Source organism: Mercenaria mercenaria, chromosome 14 (genome assembly GCF_021730395.1).
Source record: "Mercenaria mercenaria strain notata chromosome 14, MADL_Memer_1, whole genome shotgun sequence".
Taxonomy (NCBI): Eukaryota; Metazoa; Mollusca; class Bivalvia; order Venerida; family Veneridae; genus Mercenaria; species Mercenaria mercenaria.
The window spans coordinates 24,196,229-24,217,661 of NC_069374.1; the positions used below are offsets into that span (position 1 = coordinate 24,196,229).

Consider the following 21,433-nt stretch of genomic DNA (forward strand, 5'->3'; position numbering starts at 1 on the left):
GAGCAACAGCCTCCGTACAATGAATATAAATTCTGTTTCCCCGTGGCTGCACTTTATTTGAAATCGGGGTGTCTAACTACTCTACTTGTCTAAAACAATCGAAATATTTTCAAAACGTAAAATTTATAATAAAGTTAAATTTGCGATGTTTATTCCAAAGATATTAGGGCTTTTATTTTTTTCTTATTATTTTTGTAAATATTTGCAATGACGTGTGTATTAATTATGTATAATCATGAACTTTAGAGGAAATTCAAGAAATCCTTGCAAAGTTGTAAAAGTCTCTGTTGACTTAATTCTTCTTAAAATAGGTTAAAAATTGATCACAAGACGTACGAGAACCCGTTTAATTACGTATTTGTATCTGGGGTAGGGGTAGAGTAATATAATTCAGCGTATTAATTTCGCCCACGGTACCGAGTTTTAAAGGCTATTTTGATCTAAATGTAGAGTTTATCTTAAAATGAAGATTTACAGAAACAAATACTCATTGCAATTAAATAAAGTGTTTATCATCATATTACTTTTTTAGTTAAATTATATTGTTTGGGCTTTACATTAGACAAGATTAAAGCATATTTTTTATTATTTAACGTAAATATCGGGTCTAAGGTTAAGTGATCTCCACAAATTATATACCATTTTAAATGCAGATATTTGTTGACTGAACAGAACGATTTACGAAAACAGTCCGACGGACGAGAAATCACGGTTCATCAAAAATGGACGTCTAAGGTTTGCGGAGAAAAAAAGTTACAGAAATATCAAAAATGTAAAATACGCATTATATGACGAATATGCTGGATTTTAAATTAAACAAAATGTCGAAACGGAACCCACTAACTTCTGAATTTAGACGCATTCCTCCTTACTTATAGCTAATTGTGTCCACTTAACGCATTTAAAGATACCAAAACGCTTCGGATTGTTTTGTTTTTGTTTTTGTTTTGCACCACTGACACGTTATCATGGTTATATAATGTATTGAAATGTACTAAGATTTCACTTTTTAATACGTTTTCATCATTGTTTATATATAAACGTTTTGCCATGGAACAAAATGTTTATTTTTGTTTTGTATAAAGTTCTTTAAGAACCAGCAAAACACTAATTGGTGCAGCTGATAAGCTAAACACAATGGCCAAATCATGATGTCTCAAACGTAACTGCAGACGTCGAATTATGGTACAAAATTTACGCATGGGGGTGGGGGAAATAAAATCACATGCACCGAAAAAACTACGTCGGTGACCCACCAGTTTTATTTGTCTGTTGGACTCGGTATACATTTTAAACACCGTTTATTGAAAAAAATCAAAAATTTAATTCAGGGATTTTGTAATATGCTGGTTTAAAGTCGAAAAATGCAGCGAAACTGAACGTCAATTTTTAGTCAAAAACGGAGATTTTCTTTCCATTTTTCAAATATTTGTCGGTGTAAAACAATGATTTTTATATCATCATAAAGGAAAAACTAATTCTCGTCGAATAATGTATAATTTGAGAAAATTTGTTTGCTGGTGCCGTTGCAGTACCCGTAACAGTTGACAAGGATACGCGGCAACGTCAGTTTCAAAAACGGGCTTTGGTGGTCAACTTTGACGTTTCGTGTACAAAAACTGGTTGGCTCTATCGGTATAAAATCAACTACATCTTGTCTGAAATATGGTCAACTTTACACATGCAAAATTCCAAGACGCTACTCGAAAGTTCGCAAAGTGTCGCGTTCTACCTTAAAGTGCCGTTACGGTAAAAATCTCACTGCTTGAGAAGTATGGAACTATACTATTTTGTAAGAGTATTTAATAACTTGATAACAGAATATTCCTATACTACTTTCTAAGAAAATAACCATACCATAAAACAATATTACTGGAATGGTAACGCAGCATGCGTAAAGTATGTTACAATCAGATTCCTCCTTCAAATAAGTATTTACTCTATATTTTCATATGATGCAGCTCAAATCATAACCAATTCATTGATCACAATTTATTTGATACTGATGTTCAGTTTTAGTTATAATATATTATGTGGTTTCCACAGATGTTTAGCATTGGTTCATTTTATGCAAATTAGCTAAATATCTAATATAGCAAAAACATGTATTTAACTTCAGAGTAACAAAATACTATTTAAGAAAACACTGAGAGACTTTAAAGGCACTGGCCTCCAGATCGTTCGAAAAAAAAAGGAAAAGAATTTTTTATATATCTGGGAATTAATGCTGTTTTTCTTAGGAATGCTTTGAAACTTAATTACTGACAGACTATATGTTACGGAAACACATGAGAATTAGTTGTTTTTACTACTTTTTACGATGAAAATCGAAAAGCGTTTGTAACGCTTTACGCGAGTTAAATTGCCCAAATTATAAATATCTATATTTAACGCGCATTGAACACTAAATCCTCCATAGCGTTATTGATAACGACAGCGAAATACTTCTTTATTACCGCGGCGAATCGGGTTCGATTCCCGACGCGGTCATATTTTTTCTTGATTTGGCATTTTTGAAGTAGTTTAGACACAAAAACTCATATTCTAATGTTCATATTATGGCCAAAGTTCAATTTGAAAGAAAGATCATTTTAGCCAAAATCTGGAGGTCAGTGCCTTTAAGACCAGATCAAAACTGTCTGATATATATTTTCTAAATAACTGATGCAACAAAACAAGGTTATTGAAATGGTAACGTAACATGTGTAAAGTGTGTTACATACAGATTCAACCTTCAAATAGGTGTTTAAACTATATTCCAAACAATAAAGCTCACATAATCGTTATTTTATTGATAACAATTAAATATATCACTTTATTCAGTTTTAGTGATATCTTATTTCCTGAGATGTTGGTTGTGACAGTGGTTCATTTTATGCAAATTAGCTAAACATACCTATTTTGGAGAAAAATATGTACCTCAGAGTTACAAAATAAAATTTAATAAAACACTGAAAGACTTTAAAAACAATAAAAACTGTTTGGTACATTAAATTAAAAATTAAAAATAGAAAATGATATTTCTTAAAAAAATTTTGGTCATTTTTTAACATATCATTAATATTCATGAATATGCAAATTATTAAAACATAAAAATACTGCTTTTAAAAGGCCAATGTCTCAGCTCTATTTTGATACCATTTTTATTGTTTTATCACCAAAACTGACCAAGATCCTTTCCAAAAATGAACGGTTGCCATGAAAACAGTGAAATCATTATATAGTTAAAAAGAGTTTTTTTATTTTGAAAGAGCTGGTCCTGTCGAACAATTTGGTGCTTATGAAAAAAGTCTAGGGGGGAATGCATGGTAGACGTTTCTGGCCTACACCTATATTAGATTCTGAATGCTAGGCCCCTCAGTTACACAACGATTGCTGGCAATTTTACAATTTTACAAAACGATTAAAACTTTGGACAGGATACCATTAAACAGTGGGTGCAGTCTTATTTTATCCCTTTTGGGCGAACCAGATCAAGGGCTGACTTATGTTTGTTTGTTTGTTTTTTTGGGTTTAACGCCGTTTTTCAACAGTATTTCAGTCATATAACGGGGCAGTTAACCTAACCATGTCCGGGATTCTGTACCAGTACAAACCTGTTCTCCGCAAGAAACTGCCAACTTCCCCACATGAACCCAGAGGTGAGGACAAATGATTTCAACACAATGTCTTTTTATAAAATAGTCACGGAACATACGCCCCCCGGGGATCGAACCACGACCCCGATCCGTAACCGACCTCTACCAAACTAACTAAGCGGGCGGTTTGATTTTTGTAGTTTACCAAGTTTACCTTTTGGGCAAACAGAAAAAAACTAAATCATATATTTTGGTCAGATAAGTACCTAGTTTATCCCTAAAATATAGCATTTTTTATCCGGATTTATCCCTAAGATCAGATGCTTCCAACAACGGTTACAAATTGACCGCGCCATGAGAAAACCAACATAGTGCTTTTGCGACCGATGATTCAGACCAGCCTGCCCCATTTGCGCTGCCCTGGTCAGTGGTCAGATCCATGCTGTTCCTAACGGTTTCTCTAACTGCAATGGCTTTGAAACGAACAGAAAATCGATCCTGACCAACTGCGGGGATGCGCAGCTGGTCTGATCCAGCTGGTCGCAAACCACTAGTTGCTTTTCTCATGGCGCGCTCAACCTATGCGTACATTAGGTACTTCCGCCATCTTGAATTTAGGGTGACCTTCATTAAGGTGAAAAAAGTGAACAAAAGCTTTCACATCACTGTTCCAGATACAAAACACTCAGATTGCAAGACCTAAACTAAAAGGTAGCTGTATAAAAAGTAAAACTAAAATTTGGAAATAACAAAGAAATATTTTACGTTCCCTAAGTGACTTTGTTACACACTTTTTTCCAATTAGTAATGTAGACTTTTTTATTCGTTTTTAAAAAAAAACTTATTTCGTTTAAACGAAATGATTTCGTTTAACACACAAGCGTTTATCAAATAGCCCAGGGGAGAACATACGCCCCGCCCGGGGTCGAACTCACGACCCCGCGATCCTAGACCGAGCCTATATTTTGGGCACCTTCTCGGTAACAAACCGAAATTACTTAACGTAACTTTCTCACTCATACTGTTTGGGTATATTTTGTTGATATAAATAAAAAACAATCGAAATTTTTGGGCTTATCCGATAATGCAAAATTTTAGACAATTTTGAACAATTACCACGTTTTTCCGCATACTGGCCCGGCCCAAAGTTCGATGTATATAGTGATTCCTTATTAATTTTCATGCGTCGTAAATTAACCAATTTTGATCTTCGACTTTTTTAAAAAATATAGAATAATGCACATGTTTGAAAACACAGTGAAATAAATCGCAGAAAAAAACGTACAGCAAATATGTAGGAGGTAATACAATTGTATACAGTTGTAAAACAATAAACATTTACAAAATGCAATCAGTTAAACTTCTCACGCGAAAAACCTGATATAAAATCAGCAATATCTCAAAAGAAACTTTCTGCATCTTGGTTCTTCGTTAAACAATGTATTTTTTTCACACTTTCATAGATTTAAACTGATAATTAATGGCTTGAAATCGGGCATAAAAAGACACTGATTTACATTTTTGTGGTTTTGACAGCGAAACAGCGGCCAACTACGACTTCTACGAAACCAAGGATAACGAGTTCTTTATCTGAAAATTACGAACTTTTGGATCAGTTTCAGTATACCCCTGAAAAATAAGAACTTGCTATAAGCCGAGTGCACGCTTTTTTCTATCGTCGTTAAATAAGTAGACTAGTAAATATCGTACACATGCATAATCTCATAAACACTTCTTTAATGTATGTTCTCTGAAATAACAAATAACGGGCCAACTAGACACCATACTTTAAAGTAAATTCTGTTTATTCACACAGGTTCAAAATGCACGAGCTCGTGATAATACATGCCTTTAAAATTCACATGTGTAAAAAATAGTTAAATTTGCTTCGTTTTATTTCTCACGGAAAAGTCGACGTTTTTTTATATTGGAATAATTATGAACATCTATGGCTTTTAAAAGTTGAAATTTGATTTTTTTCTACAGGACGTAAAAACGAAAAAAGAAGCCTTTTACTTTTCAGCAATTTTTTCCTCAGGTGAACTTGACATTTTTTAAGAAGAGAAATCAGTTTTGTGTCATCTAAAATTTCTTGTTCGCTGAAACGTAAGTTCCTGGAAAACCCTAAAAGGTTTATTTTGATTTTTGTTTATTTATAAATAAAACACAATGTCAATATTTCCATTTTAAATTATTGAATTCAACTTTATTTAAGAAAAGTTTCGATCTTTCAGTAATATTTTGTCAGCGGAGCTTAAACTTTTTAGTGAAAGGGCTTTCTTGCCCAAAGAGTGTAAAGCGAAAAACTATCATTACACTTTCTTTATTCTTTAATTAAAGGGATGGGCACAATTAAGGAGATTCGACAGTGAAAAACTATACTAAATGTATCTCTAACAGAATTAAGAACATACATATTTCAGTAAAGGAAATCTTAGTAAAAGAACAAACATATTTTTTTATTCCTTGAAATAAACATGGCGGCGAAATATTTTAGAAAAACTGTGCACGTGTTTTGCGCATTAGAATGCTTAAGACATTTCTTAAAAAAAGTAACCCTCGTGCCTTTTTGGCAATTCTTTGATTTGAAATAATATTTATACAATTTAGGCGCATACAAATACCAAAATTCGTTTTTTCAATCATTTTCAAAAACTGAAATATGCACATTGTGTTGAATTTATAAAAAAAGGTATAAGGCTGTTAGCTCATGACGCGCATGCGTGGAATGACGTCATGCCGGCGGCCATTTGAATTTTATTTTTAGAATGAATCACTTTCTATTTAAAATGACCTCACTCTGCTTTTATATCCCCAGAAGTATATAGAGCTGACTTTTTATACCTATCTAGGCGTGTTTCCGACATGAGGGTCAGTGCTCAGCCCTAGACGAGAGAAAACCATAAAAAATATATAGATATATCCATAACCTTAATAATAAATTATTTGATAATAAACGAACATATTAAAAATTACGAACGAATAAATAAAGTAACAATATTAGTGAAAATGAAAAAATACTTTTAAAACAAATAATTGTAACATGTCTAATTAAATTTACAAAGAAATTAAAAAAACTATATATGAGTACATTTAAGTTTTCATATAGATTTACCATCAGCAATGAATTTAAACATTTAATAAAAAAAGAACAATATTTGACACAAATAAATATTATTTAAAACGAAATATTGTTCCTTTTAACTAAAACTAAAACATTTTTAAAATAAATACATTATAACTGAAAATAAAGTAACATTTTTGCTACGATGTTCCTCCTTGGCGACAAACTGGCCAAATGATCCAACAAGGTATATCCTAAATGCGCATCTCGGCCTATTTTTCATAAGACTTCAAACTAATTAATAAAATCAGATCATCAAGTGTTTCATGGTCAAATTCCTACGTTGTTTTTTAAGCGATAACGGACAAATTAATCCCTTTAAATCGCCACAATTCGGGTGTATATAAGAGCGGATACATTAAAAAAACTATTCAACTTCAAATTTAATCCCTTTAAAGTCGTCATAATGTAGCGTCTGTTGACTTATGGACGATGCATTAACAATAGCCATTGATCTGTCAAAGTTAATCATGTTATTGAGTACGGAAGGAGGCGACCCCAGGCCGGGGTCACATATGACCGAGTGCCTCTTTCATACCGTCATGATATGATGTTAAAGAATTTTTTTCTTAAAAAATTTGCAAACATTTGTTTATGACCATCCAGAGTTTTAGAACCAATAAAGGACTTTTAAAGAAAGTTGCTAAAATCATCAAATAGACTTTTAAGGTCCATTTTTACATTTTGGGTATCGACAAATTTTGAAACCCAAAGATGCATTTACGTATAAACTAGTGCCACCGGGAAATGAGTCTTTAAAAATTTAAAAAAGTCATCGTACAACTCGGAACCGGGTCCGTAAGAAAGATTCTTTCGAGTAGGTTCAGAAATATGTCAATTACGTGTCTATCTCAAATCCTTTTTCCCCCAGAATTGAGTTTAAACCAAATCATTCATCCGAAACACCCGCTTCAGTTTTAAAATTTAAAAGATAACCTACATTTTGGGGTATCAAACCCCGAGGCTCGACTATATTTTAAGGGGTACCTAACGAATAAATAAAACACGCGAAAATTCACATTTTTTGACGTCCCTAGACCGAACCTACACAAGCACACCACACGCGTACACACAGAACGCACACGCACATACACACACAGACAACACACACACACACACACACCAACCCGCGCATACGCACAATCACACACACACAAAGCACACCCACACGCGTACACATGCAAAAAATTATGAACAATCATCAAATTTCAAATTATCAAAATCTTCGTGCCATTTCTCTAGTACACAGTTTGTCGAAACTCATTAACAGGTATTACAATAATATTCCTTTGATTTTACATTTGCATCTTAGTTTATTACAACAACATATGTCCCAAAAATTTAACAGGGCCATTTCCACTACGTGTAGTTTACCCAACCATCACACAAATTCATATATATAATTTAGAACATCCAGAATTTAAATTTAACGAGTATACACTTCAATATAACCCATACAATCTACATGAAATTCAACTTCCAGCATATTAAGTATTGCTATTTTTGACTTAATCGGCTTAAATATGTATGAAAAACCTGGCCATGTTGACACTAATACTTTTTAAAACTGTAAAAAGCGGATTAAATTTCGGTAAATTTTTATGACTTTAGAAAAATTAAGAAAACAAGTATTTTGTGTTTTTAAAAATTTTAAGTCTTTAGAACTTTTAATTACAGGTCTAAAATTTTTTCAAAGTTTAAAATTTTTCGCCAAGATTTCAAAAACATAAATACTTATAATTTATTTAACAATTTTTTCCCCATTTCGTGCCCCTTTTTTTGGGGGTTAATTTGGAAAATTTAAAAATTTATTACATCCCCCATTCTCGATTCGATTTTCAACCGTTATCGATTATGAACGTAACAGCAAATTTTTAAAACCTTCTTTTCTTAAACTTTGCAATAAACTTTTGAAACAGGCAGCTTTGGGAAAGATTTTCTCGGCATAGTTCAAAAAATTTTACATATTACCTCTATCAGACCGCTTTCATTCAAGATATTGGCGTTTAAGATTAATTACGTCACATTTTTTTTTTTTTTTGGCGGTAAGTTCAATTTCGAACCAAAATTTTCAAAATGTAATTTCTCCTCTATTTGTGACCGATTTAATGATCTTGGTGTCAAACCAAAACGCTTGGGCGAGACCTAAGTGTTGGTAGCAAACAACCGGAAATGAAATCACTCATGCGTAAAATATCGATTTTCTCCTTTATTTTCTCAACCGACTATACCCGTGTTTGGTATCCTAAAGAAAGGTTTTGACTAGTACTATTCCATTGTTTGCACTAAAGAATATGGGTCACTCAAAGCGTAAAATGCGTCAAAGGTAAGCCTACCTGATCCTTTCACTTTAAGATCAAAAGTGACAATGAACGAATTCCCAGGGAGAAATATAATAAATAGAGCCAAAGCAACGTTCTGATTAGTCAGTATAACTTTTAGCAATGCTCTGATTGCTAATGATATGAAGCATTCTGATTGATCACCAGGGATCACACGTCAATATAAGCCGTTAAGTAAATTTAACCATGATTAAAGGGGTTACGATTTACGTATATACCAACAACTCCTCCTTCCACATCTCCTCCTCCTCCTCCTCCTCCACCTCCTCCTCCACTCCTCCTCCTCCTCCACCCTCCATTCACTCCTCCCCTCCTCCCCCCTCCAGCTCCACTTCCTCCTCCTCCTCCTCCACCTCCCCTCCTCCACCTCCTCCACACCTCCTCCTCCTCCACCCCTCCTCCTCCCACCTCCTCCACCTCATCCTCCTCCTCCACCACCTCCTCCACTCCTCCTCCTCCTCATCCTCCTCCTCCTCCACCTCCTCCTCCTCCTCCTCCTCCTCTTCCACCTCCACCTCCTCCTCCAACTCCTCCTCCACCTCCTCCTCCTCCACCACTCCTCCTCCTCCTCCACTCCTCCTCCTCCTCCTCCTCCTCCTCTTCCCCAAGAAAGCGTAAGAATGGCAAACAGAATAAAGCAGTGTCTTTTTGATAAAAGATACTTACATCGGTTTCACAAATGCATCATGTCCTGTTTGCCAAACAGTCTTTCTCTCGATTGACAACATGCGGAGACATCAACGTTATGTCTACGGGAAAAGGGCGAAGCAACTGACCCGTTTTTCACCGCCATTACAAACATTGGACATCTCAAGAGAAACGCGTTTCAACATCCATTTTCTGGTCGTTTCAGGACCAAGTGGGAGTGGAAAACTGAATGGACAAGAAAACGCTATCATCAAATCTTGTAAGACCTCAGCCTCAGCGTATCATATGGGTTTTTGGACAATGGCAACCATGTATGATGAACTTCAGCGTGAAATCCCCGGGTCGAATTTGTACACGGTATTTCCCGAATACTTGAATGATTCCCAATAATAAATGTTAGTCAAAGGAACCTGCTGGTCTTTGACGACCTGATGACTGAAGCTAAATGCGATCAAAGAATTGCTGATCTCTTTACGAAGGGCAGTCACCACAGGAACATAAACTGTCGTTTATCCACCCAAAATTTGTTTCCTAAGGTAAACCTGCAGAGATATCGCTTTGAATACGCAGTATCTGGTGCTATTTAAAATCCTATTGATAGAAAAGCAAGTGGCTACATTGGCAAGAAGAATATCCTTCGTCTAGTAACATCTTTATGAAACGGTTTGAACGAGCGACATCAAGACCTCACGGGTTTTTTGGTAAAAGACTTAAAATCCAGCACCCCAGAACAAACACCCTTTACGTGAAAACATTTTCGAGGCAAACACTCCAGAAAAGAAAAAAAAACGAACAGATGAGAATATAAACAAGAAGACTATTTCAATGGTGAAGGTACTTTTCTGATTAAAAATGATGACAAAGTTTTAAGATGAGGAGGAAGATTCTGATGACCATGATGATGATGATAGTGATGATGATAGTGATGTGAAACAGAAAACAGAAATAGTGACACAAGCTTTGTAAAGAAACGATCTTTGATCAAGGACCTCCAGGTAAACGTAGAAAATTGAGATTAAAAGAACACGATCACGCCGTGAGATATGGGATAAGCGTTTTCAGGATCCCTCAGACAATCTATTAAAGAACAGTTTAAAGCTAAAGTTAACAACTATACAGAACAGGCTCTCTTTTAAAGAAGCGTACCGTCGCACTGCTAATGATGAATTGCCTCAATTAAGAAAGAGACTGAGACAAAATTAGCCCCCATTTCTAACTGACTTTTATGAGCTACCAAAACGACCCTACTCAGCAGCAGATTTCACAGTCGCTAAGAAAAAATAAGAAGTCAGCACGGCATGACTGTCAAAGAATCTGTTCGGCAAGCCATTGCCCTTAGAAAAGACCTATTTGATGAGTTGTGGCCGATCATAAAGCAAAGAAGAATATTTTAATGGATGATAATAAGAAAGTGATGACGATGAAGAATCGGATGATGATGGAAATGAACGTTGTAAGAAGGATTGGCGTGCTTTAACTTTTCATCATGCCAAAATGGGACCATAGAGGGATACGATTATAAACAAGAAAAATGGGGAACGGATAAACCGGACCCGGAAAAATGATACAACCTTCAAAGACTTGAGGGGCGGATATGTGTATCCTGATCATATGGGCCGTTACATCGGGTAGCGGTGCCATCTTAGAAAAAAAAGGCTGAACTAAAAGAGAAACAAGAAAGAGAAGCACAAGAACAAAAAGGGACGATTCCCCGAGTAAAACTTGTGACACCCGTAAACCCAAGCGGTTGATTTTTGCTAGGTCGGAAAAAAGACGGTCACGAAAGCATAGTGATCTAAAGCGACATAGGAATACATTGGACACACCATGAGTCGTGATTTAGACAGCCCACGACGTAAGAAATATCGCCGAAATACGACCCAAGATACTATGGATTGGAACACCTATAAATTTTAAATTGAATAACTACGAGCTCGAGGAAATGTTAAAAGAGTACCCTGTGACAATATGCGCGGCGGACCAACTTCAATACGTAGGAGACAATACGTCATCTCAAATACAGACACGAGCCAGGGAAACACGAAAACATTGGGTGGCCTTTTATTTTCCAAAAAGGGGGCACGACGAATTTTTCGATTTTAAAAGGTAATAGACCAGAGCACTACAAAGTTCATTTGAGCAAGTTTTAAAGAAGCGTTATTGATGAAATTCAGTCAAATACAGATACAGATTTAAACATATGCGGGCTGTATTGCGTTATTACATTATGAACCGATGTTCTGGACGAAAAATGAAAGGGCATTAAAAAACCGTTTGATGTGTATTGCAAAGTTGAATGATGACTTTATTTTGTCTTATTTTAGTTGATACATGTAAATGTAATTTGTGATACAAGCTTTGGGAATAAAAGATTGAAAGAACAATATGCATTTGTTATTTATAACCCATTCTTTAGGTCCAGCACGAAGGGATTAATCATATTCTCGAATACTCCCGAGCTATTTTCCATGATTTTTAGTTCTGAGGTCAGAATGATTTTGTCTGATGAATGCGCTATTATATACTTTTCATTCGAGGTATTTTGTAAACCCGTGGACATTTCTTTAATTTTGTTGGGCCCATTAAAATAGTAATACTGGTTTAAACTAGTCAAAAAACCCGAACCGCACAGAATGGACAAGTTGAAAAAAAAAAACCTTTGTTAGAGGATTAAATCTTTATGTCAATACTTCTATTGATAAAATCAATATCCATTATACTGCGTCCGGCCTTAAATCAATATAAGCCAGACACTACGGCGACTTTAAAGGGATTAAATTTGACAGTTGAATACGCTATTGTTAACGCATCCGCTCTTAAATAAATAAACGCCAGACATGTGGCGACTTTAAAGGGATTAAATTGACATGTTTACTTTTTATGTCCGTCTATCCGGCCCTTAAATCAACACACGCTTAAATTCTGACCATGATCACGTTTTATGCACTCATGACCTTATCTTAATATAGTTATGAAGTCATTATGAAAAATAGGTCCGAGCATGCGCATTTAGGAATAATACACTTATGATTGCAGTCATTTTGTCAGTGGAAAGCCAGGAGGAACATCGTAAGCAAAAATGTAATACTTTATTTTCAGTTAACGTTATTTCTAACGTAGCTATCTTAAATAAAGCTTAATGTTTTTAATATCTTTAAAAAAACTTAATGGTTTTAATTAAAATTAATAAATATTTTGCTTATCAATAATAAGTTCTTTGTTTACAATACAATGTATATTACGTATAGATAAATCTATATGAAATTTTTAATTAAACATATTGAATATAGTTTTGTTTCATGTCTCCCCCGTCAGGGCTGAGCACCTGACCCTCAATGTGCGCGAACACGCCCTAGATAGGTATATAAGTCAGCTCTATATACTTCTGGGAGATATAAATAGCAGAGTGAGGTCATTCTTAAAATAGAAAGATGATGTCATTCTAAAAATAAAATTCAAAATGGCCGCCGCGCATGACGTCATTCTCACGCATGCGCAGTCATGAGGCCAAACCGACCCCTATACTACTAATAAAACAAAAATCCTCCAAATAAGCCATTTTAGAACTTTTCCGGGAACTTTACGTTTCAGCCGAACAACGCATTTCAAGATGACACAAAACTGATTTCTCTTTGTAAACAATGTCAAAGTTCACCTGAGGAACATTGCTGGAAAAGTAAAAGTGCTTACTTGTTTCAGTTTTACGTCCTGTAGAAAACAATCAACTTTCAACTTTAAATGCATATATGTTCTATGATTATTCCAAAAAATAAAAAACCGTCCGATCTTTTCCGTGAGAAAAAAACGAAGCAAATTTAACTATTTGTTTACACTTTAACCATGTGAAATAAAGGCAGTACTATCACGAGACTCCCGTGCATTTTGAACCTCGTGGTGAATAAACTGAATTTACTTTAAAGTATGGGGTCTCAGCTGAGCCAGTTATTTGTTAATTTCAGAGAACATACAATAAAGAAGTGTTATGAGATCATGCATATTGTTTGAATATTTAACGATGATAGAAAACAAGTGTGCACTCGGCAAATACAAGTCTATTATTTTTAGGTTTTATACTGAACACTGATCCAAATTTTCGTAATTTTTCAGATAAAGAACTCGTTTATCCTTGGTTTTGTAGACAGTCTAGTACTGGACCGCTGCTTCCGCTGTCAACACCGCAGTGACCACTAATGTAAAGTCAGTGTCCATTTCTATGCCCGGGAAATTTTAATACCATTTATTGTAGGGATAATACAAAGCTTTTTTGCGTGGTAGTAACGTCTGCAGAAGCCCGCGGATTGTTTGTGACCGAGAAACCCAAGGTCGCTATTCTTGCATAAAATATATTTCACGACGATTTATTATTGTTTCATAGTGATGGGCTTGACGATTCCGGTACATTTTTACTTACCATTCCAGTTGTTCTCGGAAACGGTAAACATTTTAAATATCCGTATCCAGGCTCAGAAATAAACATCACTATCAAAAACACACCTGAAGGTTTTTAAGCGATTTTTTTTTTTTCTCTCATTATACAATATAAAATTACCGATAAAATTTTTTATATCAGTTCACAATTTGGTGGACTCGATCACAACTTCAAGAATAATAACTTACATTCGAGTTATATTTGGGGGCACGATGAGTATGAAAAGTAGTGTCATTTCCAAGCTGTTATATAATTTCTTTGAGAAATTAGATAAAACATACTGATTGGGTACATATCAAAATCATAAAATAATACCTAAAAACAAAGAATCGTACAGTAAAACACGCAATTTTTTGAAAATTCACGGTTGTCTACAAAAACTGAATTGACGCAGATTAAAATGGGAGTTCAGCGTATTCGTTAGTTACTCAACTACTGATACAGTAAATTATTCTATGGTTTAGATGCATATTTTAAAGCTTCAAGTAGAGGTTTTTATGAAAGAAAAAAAGACGTAGATACTAGATGTCAATCTGCGCAGAATTTCATATACGTCCCGGTAAGCATTTTTAAAAAATAAAATCGGGTATTAACAGCACGTGAATTGCCTTGTTTGCACACGAATTTTCTCCCGTTAATACATGGCGGATCCAGTGAAAAAGTAGTTTTATCAAGAATATCTGTTTAAATCTATGAAAGTGTGACAAATCATCAGTTATCTACAATTGGGATACAAATATTAATACTCCTAACATATTTTGTTGCAACATTTTTTTTTTTTCGATTTATTACATGCTGCATAAATTCTCACATTGTATAAAAAGTCGAAAGATCAAAATTGGCAAGTTTACGACGCATGAAACCTCTAAGGAATCATTATACACATCGAACTTGTCCCCGACCAGTATGCGGAAATACTGTGCCCAAATGTTTTAAGATTGTCTAAAATATTTGCATATATCGTGATAACGTAAATATTTCGATTGTTTTTATAACTTATAAATATACAATCACGTATGTGTGAGAAAGTTACGTTAAGTAATTTCGGTAGTTAGCGCAGGAAGTGCCGAAAATTCCATTTCCACCAAATTTTCCGTGAGATAAGCAGCGCGTTAGTACATAAAGTCCACAATAGTAAATTAAAATTTTCTTATACTTGCACAATCCTTGAAAAGAATTTTGGATCGCTGCAAATCTTGTTCACATTAAGTCTGAGACTTCTCTTACAATTTTAGGCAGTTTGGTACACCATACATAGAAAAATCATTGTCCGCACATTGCACTACTTTTATGTATGCTGAAAATAGCAATATGTACAGATTTATTTTTGTTTTAATACATGAGGTGGTCAGATTTGAAAACAGATTTTGTACTAAGTTTAGTTCTATTCGGTAAGACAATTCTCCTATGCACTAATTGATACTTTGAACTAACTTTTGCCATTAATGAATTTTTAATGAAGTATTTTGAAAGGATTTATAAATCTAACCAAAAATTTGGAAAGATACAGGTAAAATATCTTCTTTGTTTATTTCCAAATTTTATTATTACTTTTTATACAGCTACTTTTACTTCAGATCTTGCAAACTGAGCTGTTTTTGTACTCTGGAACAGCTGCATTTGAAAGCTTTTGTTCACAATATTTTCACACCTCAAATGAAGGTCACTCTAAATTCAAGATGGCGGAAGTACCTTAATGAAAGTCAGTGTTGGAAGAAATGGTGTCAAAATATGACAACTTCCAGAATTTTTTTTTATATTGATTATTACCGTAAATAACTCATTATCACCACTAAATGATTCTACATTTTATACCATATTTGGTACCAAATTTTTCAACATTTTGTTGACTTCGCGAGGACATACCGAAGAATATTCCTCCGGCCACTAATCGATAGCGGTCAGATTTTCTATATAGAAATAAGAAGGGCATGTACACATTTTACTTAATAACAAAATTACTAAAAATAAGAAACCTTAGGTGCAAAAAGATTACCAAAGTTCAACATTTGATTCATCACAAGGTTTTTTTAAATTAAATTTTATCTTAATTTTTGATTCGTTCTTCGCATGAAGTTTGATGCCATCATTTCGTCATTTTTTCCCTTCTTTTTTTCCATATAAAATGTGCAAAAATCTCATACATGCGTTTCTTCAAAGCATTTTTTGTATAAAACCATTGATATGAAAGCTTAGGTGCAAGAACTTTCCTACTCTCATTGAATTTATCTTTTGAATGATATTTATTTCAAAATTTTATTGTTTGAAATTGAAAATTTGATTCGTTACTCTAGTACGGATGTTTATTTTCATCATAATTTCGAAAGTTTGAAGAAATTCATTAATTCAGCGCGAAATAGTGGTTTGTGTTAAACGTCATATAAGCATGACGATTTAAAAAATTATAAGTTATTGCCGCGTGAACATGCGGTATTGTGATCAAAACGTTAAAGTAATGATTTAATCATTTAATGTAGTTTTACTTCGCGAGTAATTCATTTTGTGTTAATATCACAAATTAACAATATAAGAAATGCAATTAAATATTGCAATTAATATTTCGGTTCTAAAAAGAAAGAGACGCGCATTTCTTCTTGTGTTGTTGTTCTCACCTTATTTCATATACATTTAAATATCAGTGTCAATTATGCCAATTATGTCAATTAAACATTAAAAGAGATAGCTTTCCTAACGACCCTTGAGTCACAAATGCAAACTGTCGTAAAAAAGTAAAATACAGAATTTTTTTGTATATATTTTACTTAATAATTTTTAGTAAATAAATTCAAGGTCCGCCTTGATCAAATTAAAGCTGGAATATTTAATTATGTCCGGAGCATTTTTGTGTACAAGAATGTTTTTTGCAATGTAAATAATATCTGCATTTAAAACAGAATTGAATTTTACTTCAGTAACTTAATGATATATTTTTGTTTTCGTGAAAATTTTACCTGGTTTCATGATCTTTTCAGTTATCATAAATGTCGTCGTGATTAACTTACTTTCATTATTTATTGTACATGTTCAATTCAAGATAATTTTACATAAGACTAATTTCTATACTGTAATCCTATTGAATGATAGTTTATGGAAGTAATAAAATGTTATATGCATCACGCATAAATCCTTTTTATTGGACCTGTAATAAAACTTGCCAATTACCTCTAAATAAGGAACGTTAAAACAACACAGACGTTTATATCACTGATAAGGCTATAATTGCGTTTTGAATTACGGGTATTTTCTTTTTGTAATTACAAGGTATAATTATCATGCGATTTTAATCTTTCGCATATTTTTTATTTTGCAAGCAGTTTTCATATATTGGTGGAATATGTGTAGTTATGGGGGGGGGGGGGGGGGGGGGGGGGGGTACCTAGGTCTTTTACAGATATTATACTTAAAGACAGCGTTATTTAAAACAATGTAAAATCAGATCATATTTCTTAAATATATACGTCTTCATCGATATTTGCCTTTGACTTGAATCTAAATGGTTTACAGATGCAATGTTCACCCGATTTGTTACATTGTTTTTCGAAAACATGTTAAAATATGCATTCTTCTTATATAAGAATACGTATGAAAATAATTTTATATGAAAATATGGTTTTTATTGCTGATAGATATGTTATACTGATACAAAAATTAATTTAATTATTATAAAATAACATGTTAAAAATGCTATGGTTCAGAAAATACCATATTAAACATTCTTTTGATAAAAATGACTTGTTTTATTTCTAATGAAAAATCCCTTTTCCATAGTTTGTAACTCCAGTGACATTTCAATTAAGCTTGTTTAATTATCTTATGAAAAACCTTCTCTTTTATTACACTTGATATTGAAATAAACATCCAGGTGACAATACCCGGAGGCAGTAGATATCGACATCGCAATACCGGTCACCTGGTACCAATACCAAATAGCTGTTGTCTCCCCTGATATCGATTTTCTGCAATATCGGTCATGAGGTCAATTCTTCCTCATGTATATCTGTTTTGAAATTGGTTATGTTCTCAAAGGTCGAAAGAAATAGTTGCAAATTAATGCTGACTTTTTCGCTGTTCTACAACAGTAGATAAGGTCAATACGTCGACGTGTCATTGTTTTGGATGCGGAAGAATCAACGTAAACAGTTTTAGATTCTTGCAGAATCGGCTTGGCTGGTATAATCAGAGAACAACGTATCTTTACGAAGGACCTAATTTCCTTCCTTCATGCTTACGATACACCAGTGTTATGATTTATGAGCGCGGAGTGATAACACAGCTATAAAATCCCCACTTGTATTGGAATTTTCAATGTACATGGCTGTTGAAACCCACTAGAAGTCCATGAAAAATCGTGCTTGTACCTGATATAGTTTCTACAGAAGCGCATTAGTCTCAAAATTTTCTGAATTCCACTCACACAATCATAAAAAGGGCAAAAGCACACAACAACTTTTATTGTACCAGAATAGTCTCTTTTGCATGCACTAAAATTTTAACACCATCAACAACAACAACATCATCACTTACATGTTTTGAACGTTTTAATGTCATTTTTTTATAAGTTTTTTTTATATATATAAACAGGTAATAATATATTCATTCAAAACAATACAAAATAAATAATACTACAAAGAGACGTAAAATAACAGATAATATGAATGCCAGTGAAAACAAATGCACGAAAAAATCATGCACAACAAGGTAGTATTATCAATTTGTGTACATGTTTGTTATCCCCCTAGTGCATACACAGTACGCATTAAATATAATCTCAAATAGAAATCACGTTAGTGCACTCGAAAAGTATTATTGTCAGAGTTAGGAAATTAGACAAATATATGATTAAAGTTATCTCCTTTTGTCGACCTGTGCGGTAGTGCGTATGACTATCTAATGATAGTATTAGAGATTAAACTTCCGGGTGTTACGTCACTTCCGCCCTTAGCATCAGTATTTACATGTTCTGTTGCATCATCATGAAACATAATTGCATAGGGAGGCGCATGGCTCCACACGAGTAAAAGTCCAGCATATGGCTCATTTCAGCGCCTGAAAAATAGAAAGTCACAAATATAAGCTACTGAATAAAGATCAAATAGATCTAGTATTTATATTGCATTTGTATACTTTTAGGGAATCTCAACATACATTATAACAAATACATTAATCATGATTATGGTGATGATGATAACAGAAACGATTTGTATGCTAGGAAGCTAACTTATTTAAAGCAGCTATTCGCAGGCATATTTCAATTTATCAAACCTATATAAGTATGCTAATCCGCTACAATTACATAAAATGTGCAGTTAACAAACTAAGAAATCGAAATGGTATTCTCATTTTAGAAATATATCCATAATTTATTTAACAAATAATCAAGGCCTTCGAGTGGTTTATCTTCTAATTTACCACGGTTCAGAGTTCAGATGCGTAAGAATTGAACCACGAGGGCGCTAGCCATGTTAGAATATATTGTTTGACTAAACAGAAAGAGGCAATTTTATCGAATAAGTCTTGTTACAATAACGCTAAATGATAATATGTAAAATCGCGCAAACAGGTGACAAATAATGAAGAACGTTTTGTTTCATGGTAAAAAATAGGTAACATTTAGCGGAATATGGTATTTCTTATAGATTTTATGGGTTATTATAATCTAGTATATGTAGGTTAATCAGGCAAATCGAAAAAAAAAACAACGAAAAAAAACCCCCAAAAAAACAACAAAAAAACAACAATAACAACAACAAAACAACAACGCGTAAACACCGTCAAAGTAAGAATTAAATTTTATCTTTTTTTAACTTCGCATGTCAATAAAATGTTAATGAAGTCGTTCCAGTAATAATTAGAATGGTTTAAATTGTTTCATCTACTAATATTTCGGCAAACGCCGTTTAACAGATACATCCGGAACTGTAACTTCAGACTTTTCAACGTTATAGCTGCTTTCATTTTCGATATGCTTTAACGATAACAAATAGAGAATGAAAACTAGACACATTTTCACGTCTGCTTTCTGACAATTTTCAAATCTGATTTAGTCGTCATATATTCCAGTGTAATTGCAATAATAATGTAAGGTATCAATTTCAACTTAATTTATTGTAAGAATATGCGCTGTTTCTCGTGTGAATGCATATTGGTGGTAGTTTTTAGCAGTTTCATCTTTAATACACGATGCATTAAAATTAATTTTGTAGGTCTGTTAACTGATGCTAGAATAACTTAAAATAACTTGATTTACATTAAATTTTGGTCTCAACATTTATCGTATATTCCCGCACAAACGACATCTCCAGACTATCGGTATTGAACTATAAACTATTTGAAACACGACCATCTTTTACGAAACCTTCTGTACATTTTAAGAAACTAATGTATGAAAAATACATGTAATTACATTTCCATTTTAACTGTCAATTTCTAATCCGATGATTAAATATGATAATCAAATAAAATATTATAGAAAAAAAGAAATAAAATTTAAGAGAAAAAGCAATTGAAAATGGTACTGACCTCCGAGCATCATTCCTCCAGCCATTCTGCCCATGCCACCACCCATGCCACTACTCGAACTTCCACCGAACAAAGAAGCAAATGGATTGGCTCCGGCGCTGCCCGAAGAAGTGAGAGCTGCAAATGGATTGCCGGCACCTCCTGAAGCGCTACTCAAAGCAGCGAGTGGGTTAGTTGACGACGACGAGCTAGCTAGTGCTGCCATAGGGTTAGCTGACGATGAAGTGGAGCTCGATCCTCGGCCGCCAAACAATGCAGACATCATCGCCATTTCCCCAAGACTCTGAGCACGCGCCGACACCACAAATAGTGTACACAAGGCAACAACTGCGAACTTCATCTTTAATATAGATTGTTAGTGAACTTTTAAATAAAAAATTACAAATTTAGCAGATGTGCTACGTGTCGCAAGCTATCGCCAAGTGACTGTTAACTCTTACATATTTACGATGTCAAAGAAAATATTTAAATGCACGCGTATGACGTCACTCGTTATTTGTCGGTTTCTTTGTAAATAAATAAGATTTGCATGAAGTGAGGCCCGTCTTGTTGTTGACCCATGATGCCGTGTTTTTTTTTTTGTAAAAAAAAACTTTTGACAAGTTTGATAATTTTAATAAAACCATTTTGATTTGGCGTACGCTATTCAGAAGACTACATTTTATTTACCACAACCTGTTTGAAGTGGTCGGTGTCAGTTAGGGTAGTGATTCTACTAGGAAGTTGATCTAGAGGAGTGATACAATGGGTGTGCGCGTGTGCGCGCGTGCGTGCGTGCGCGCGCGCGCGCGTG

The 21,433-nt window shown here is 34.0% G+C and overlaps 1 protein-coding gene across 1 annotated transcript; it reads right to left on the minus strand.

The window, feature by feature from the left end:
* Positions 1-18,641: 18,641 nt before the first annotated feature.
* Positions 18,642-21,087, minus strand: LOC128548407 (uncharacterized). The gene is made up of 2 exons (XM_053523071.1): positions 20,641-21,087; positions 18,642-19,167 (listed from the first exon to the last, which is right to left on the minus strand). Exons 1-2 carry the CDS (start codon positions 20,978-20,980, stop codon positions 19,073-19,075), a joined length of 435 nt encoding a protein of 144 aa, XP_053379046.1. The 5' UTR covers positions 20,981-21,087; the 3' UTR covers positions 18,642-19,072.
* Between the last annotated feature and the right edge of the window lie 346 nt (positions 21,088-21,433).

What these genes read in the sequence shown, in the direction of transcription:
- LOC128548407 (XM_053523071.1), bottom strand. Translation starts at nt 20,980, where the DNA reads ATGAAGTTCGCAGTTGTTGCCTTGTGTACACTATTTGTGGTGTCGGCG. An exon ending in TGGAGGAATGATGCTCGGAG is followed by an intron (nt 19,168 to 20,640) that starts GTCAGTACCATT and finishes TCTATTTTTCAG; the next exon opens with GCGCTGAAATGAGCCATATG.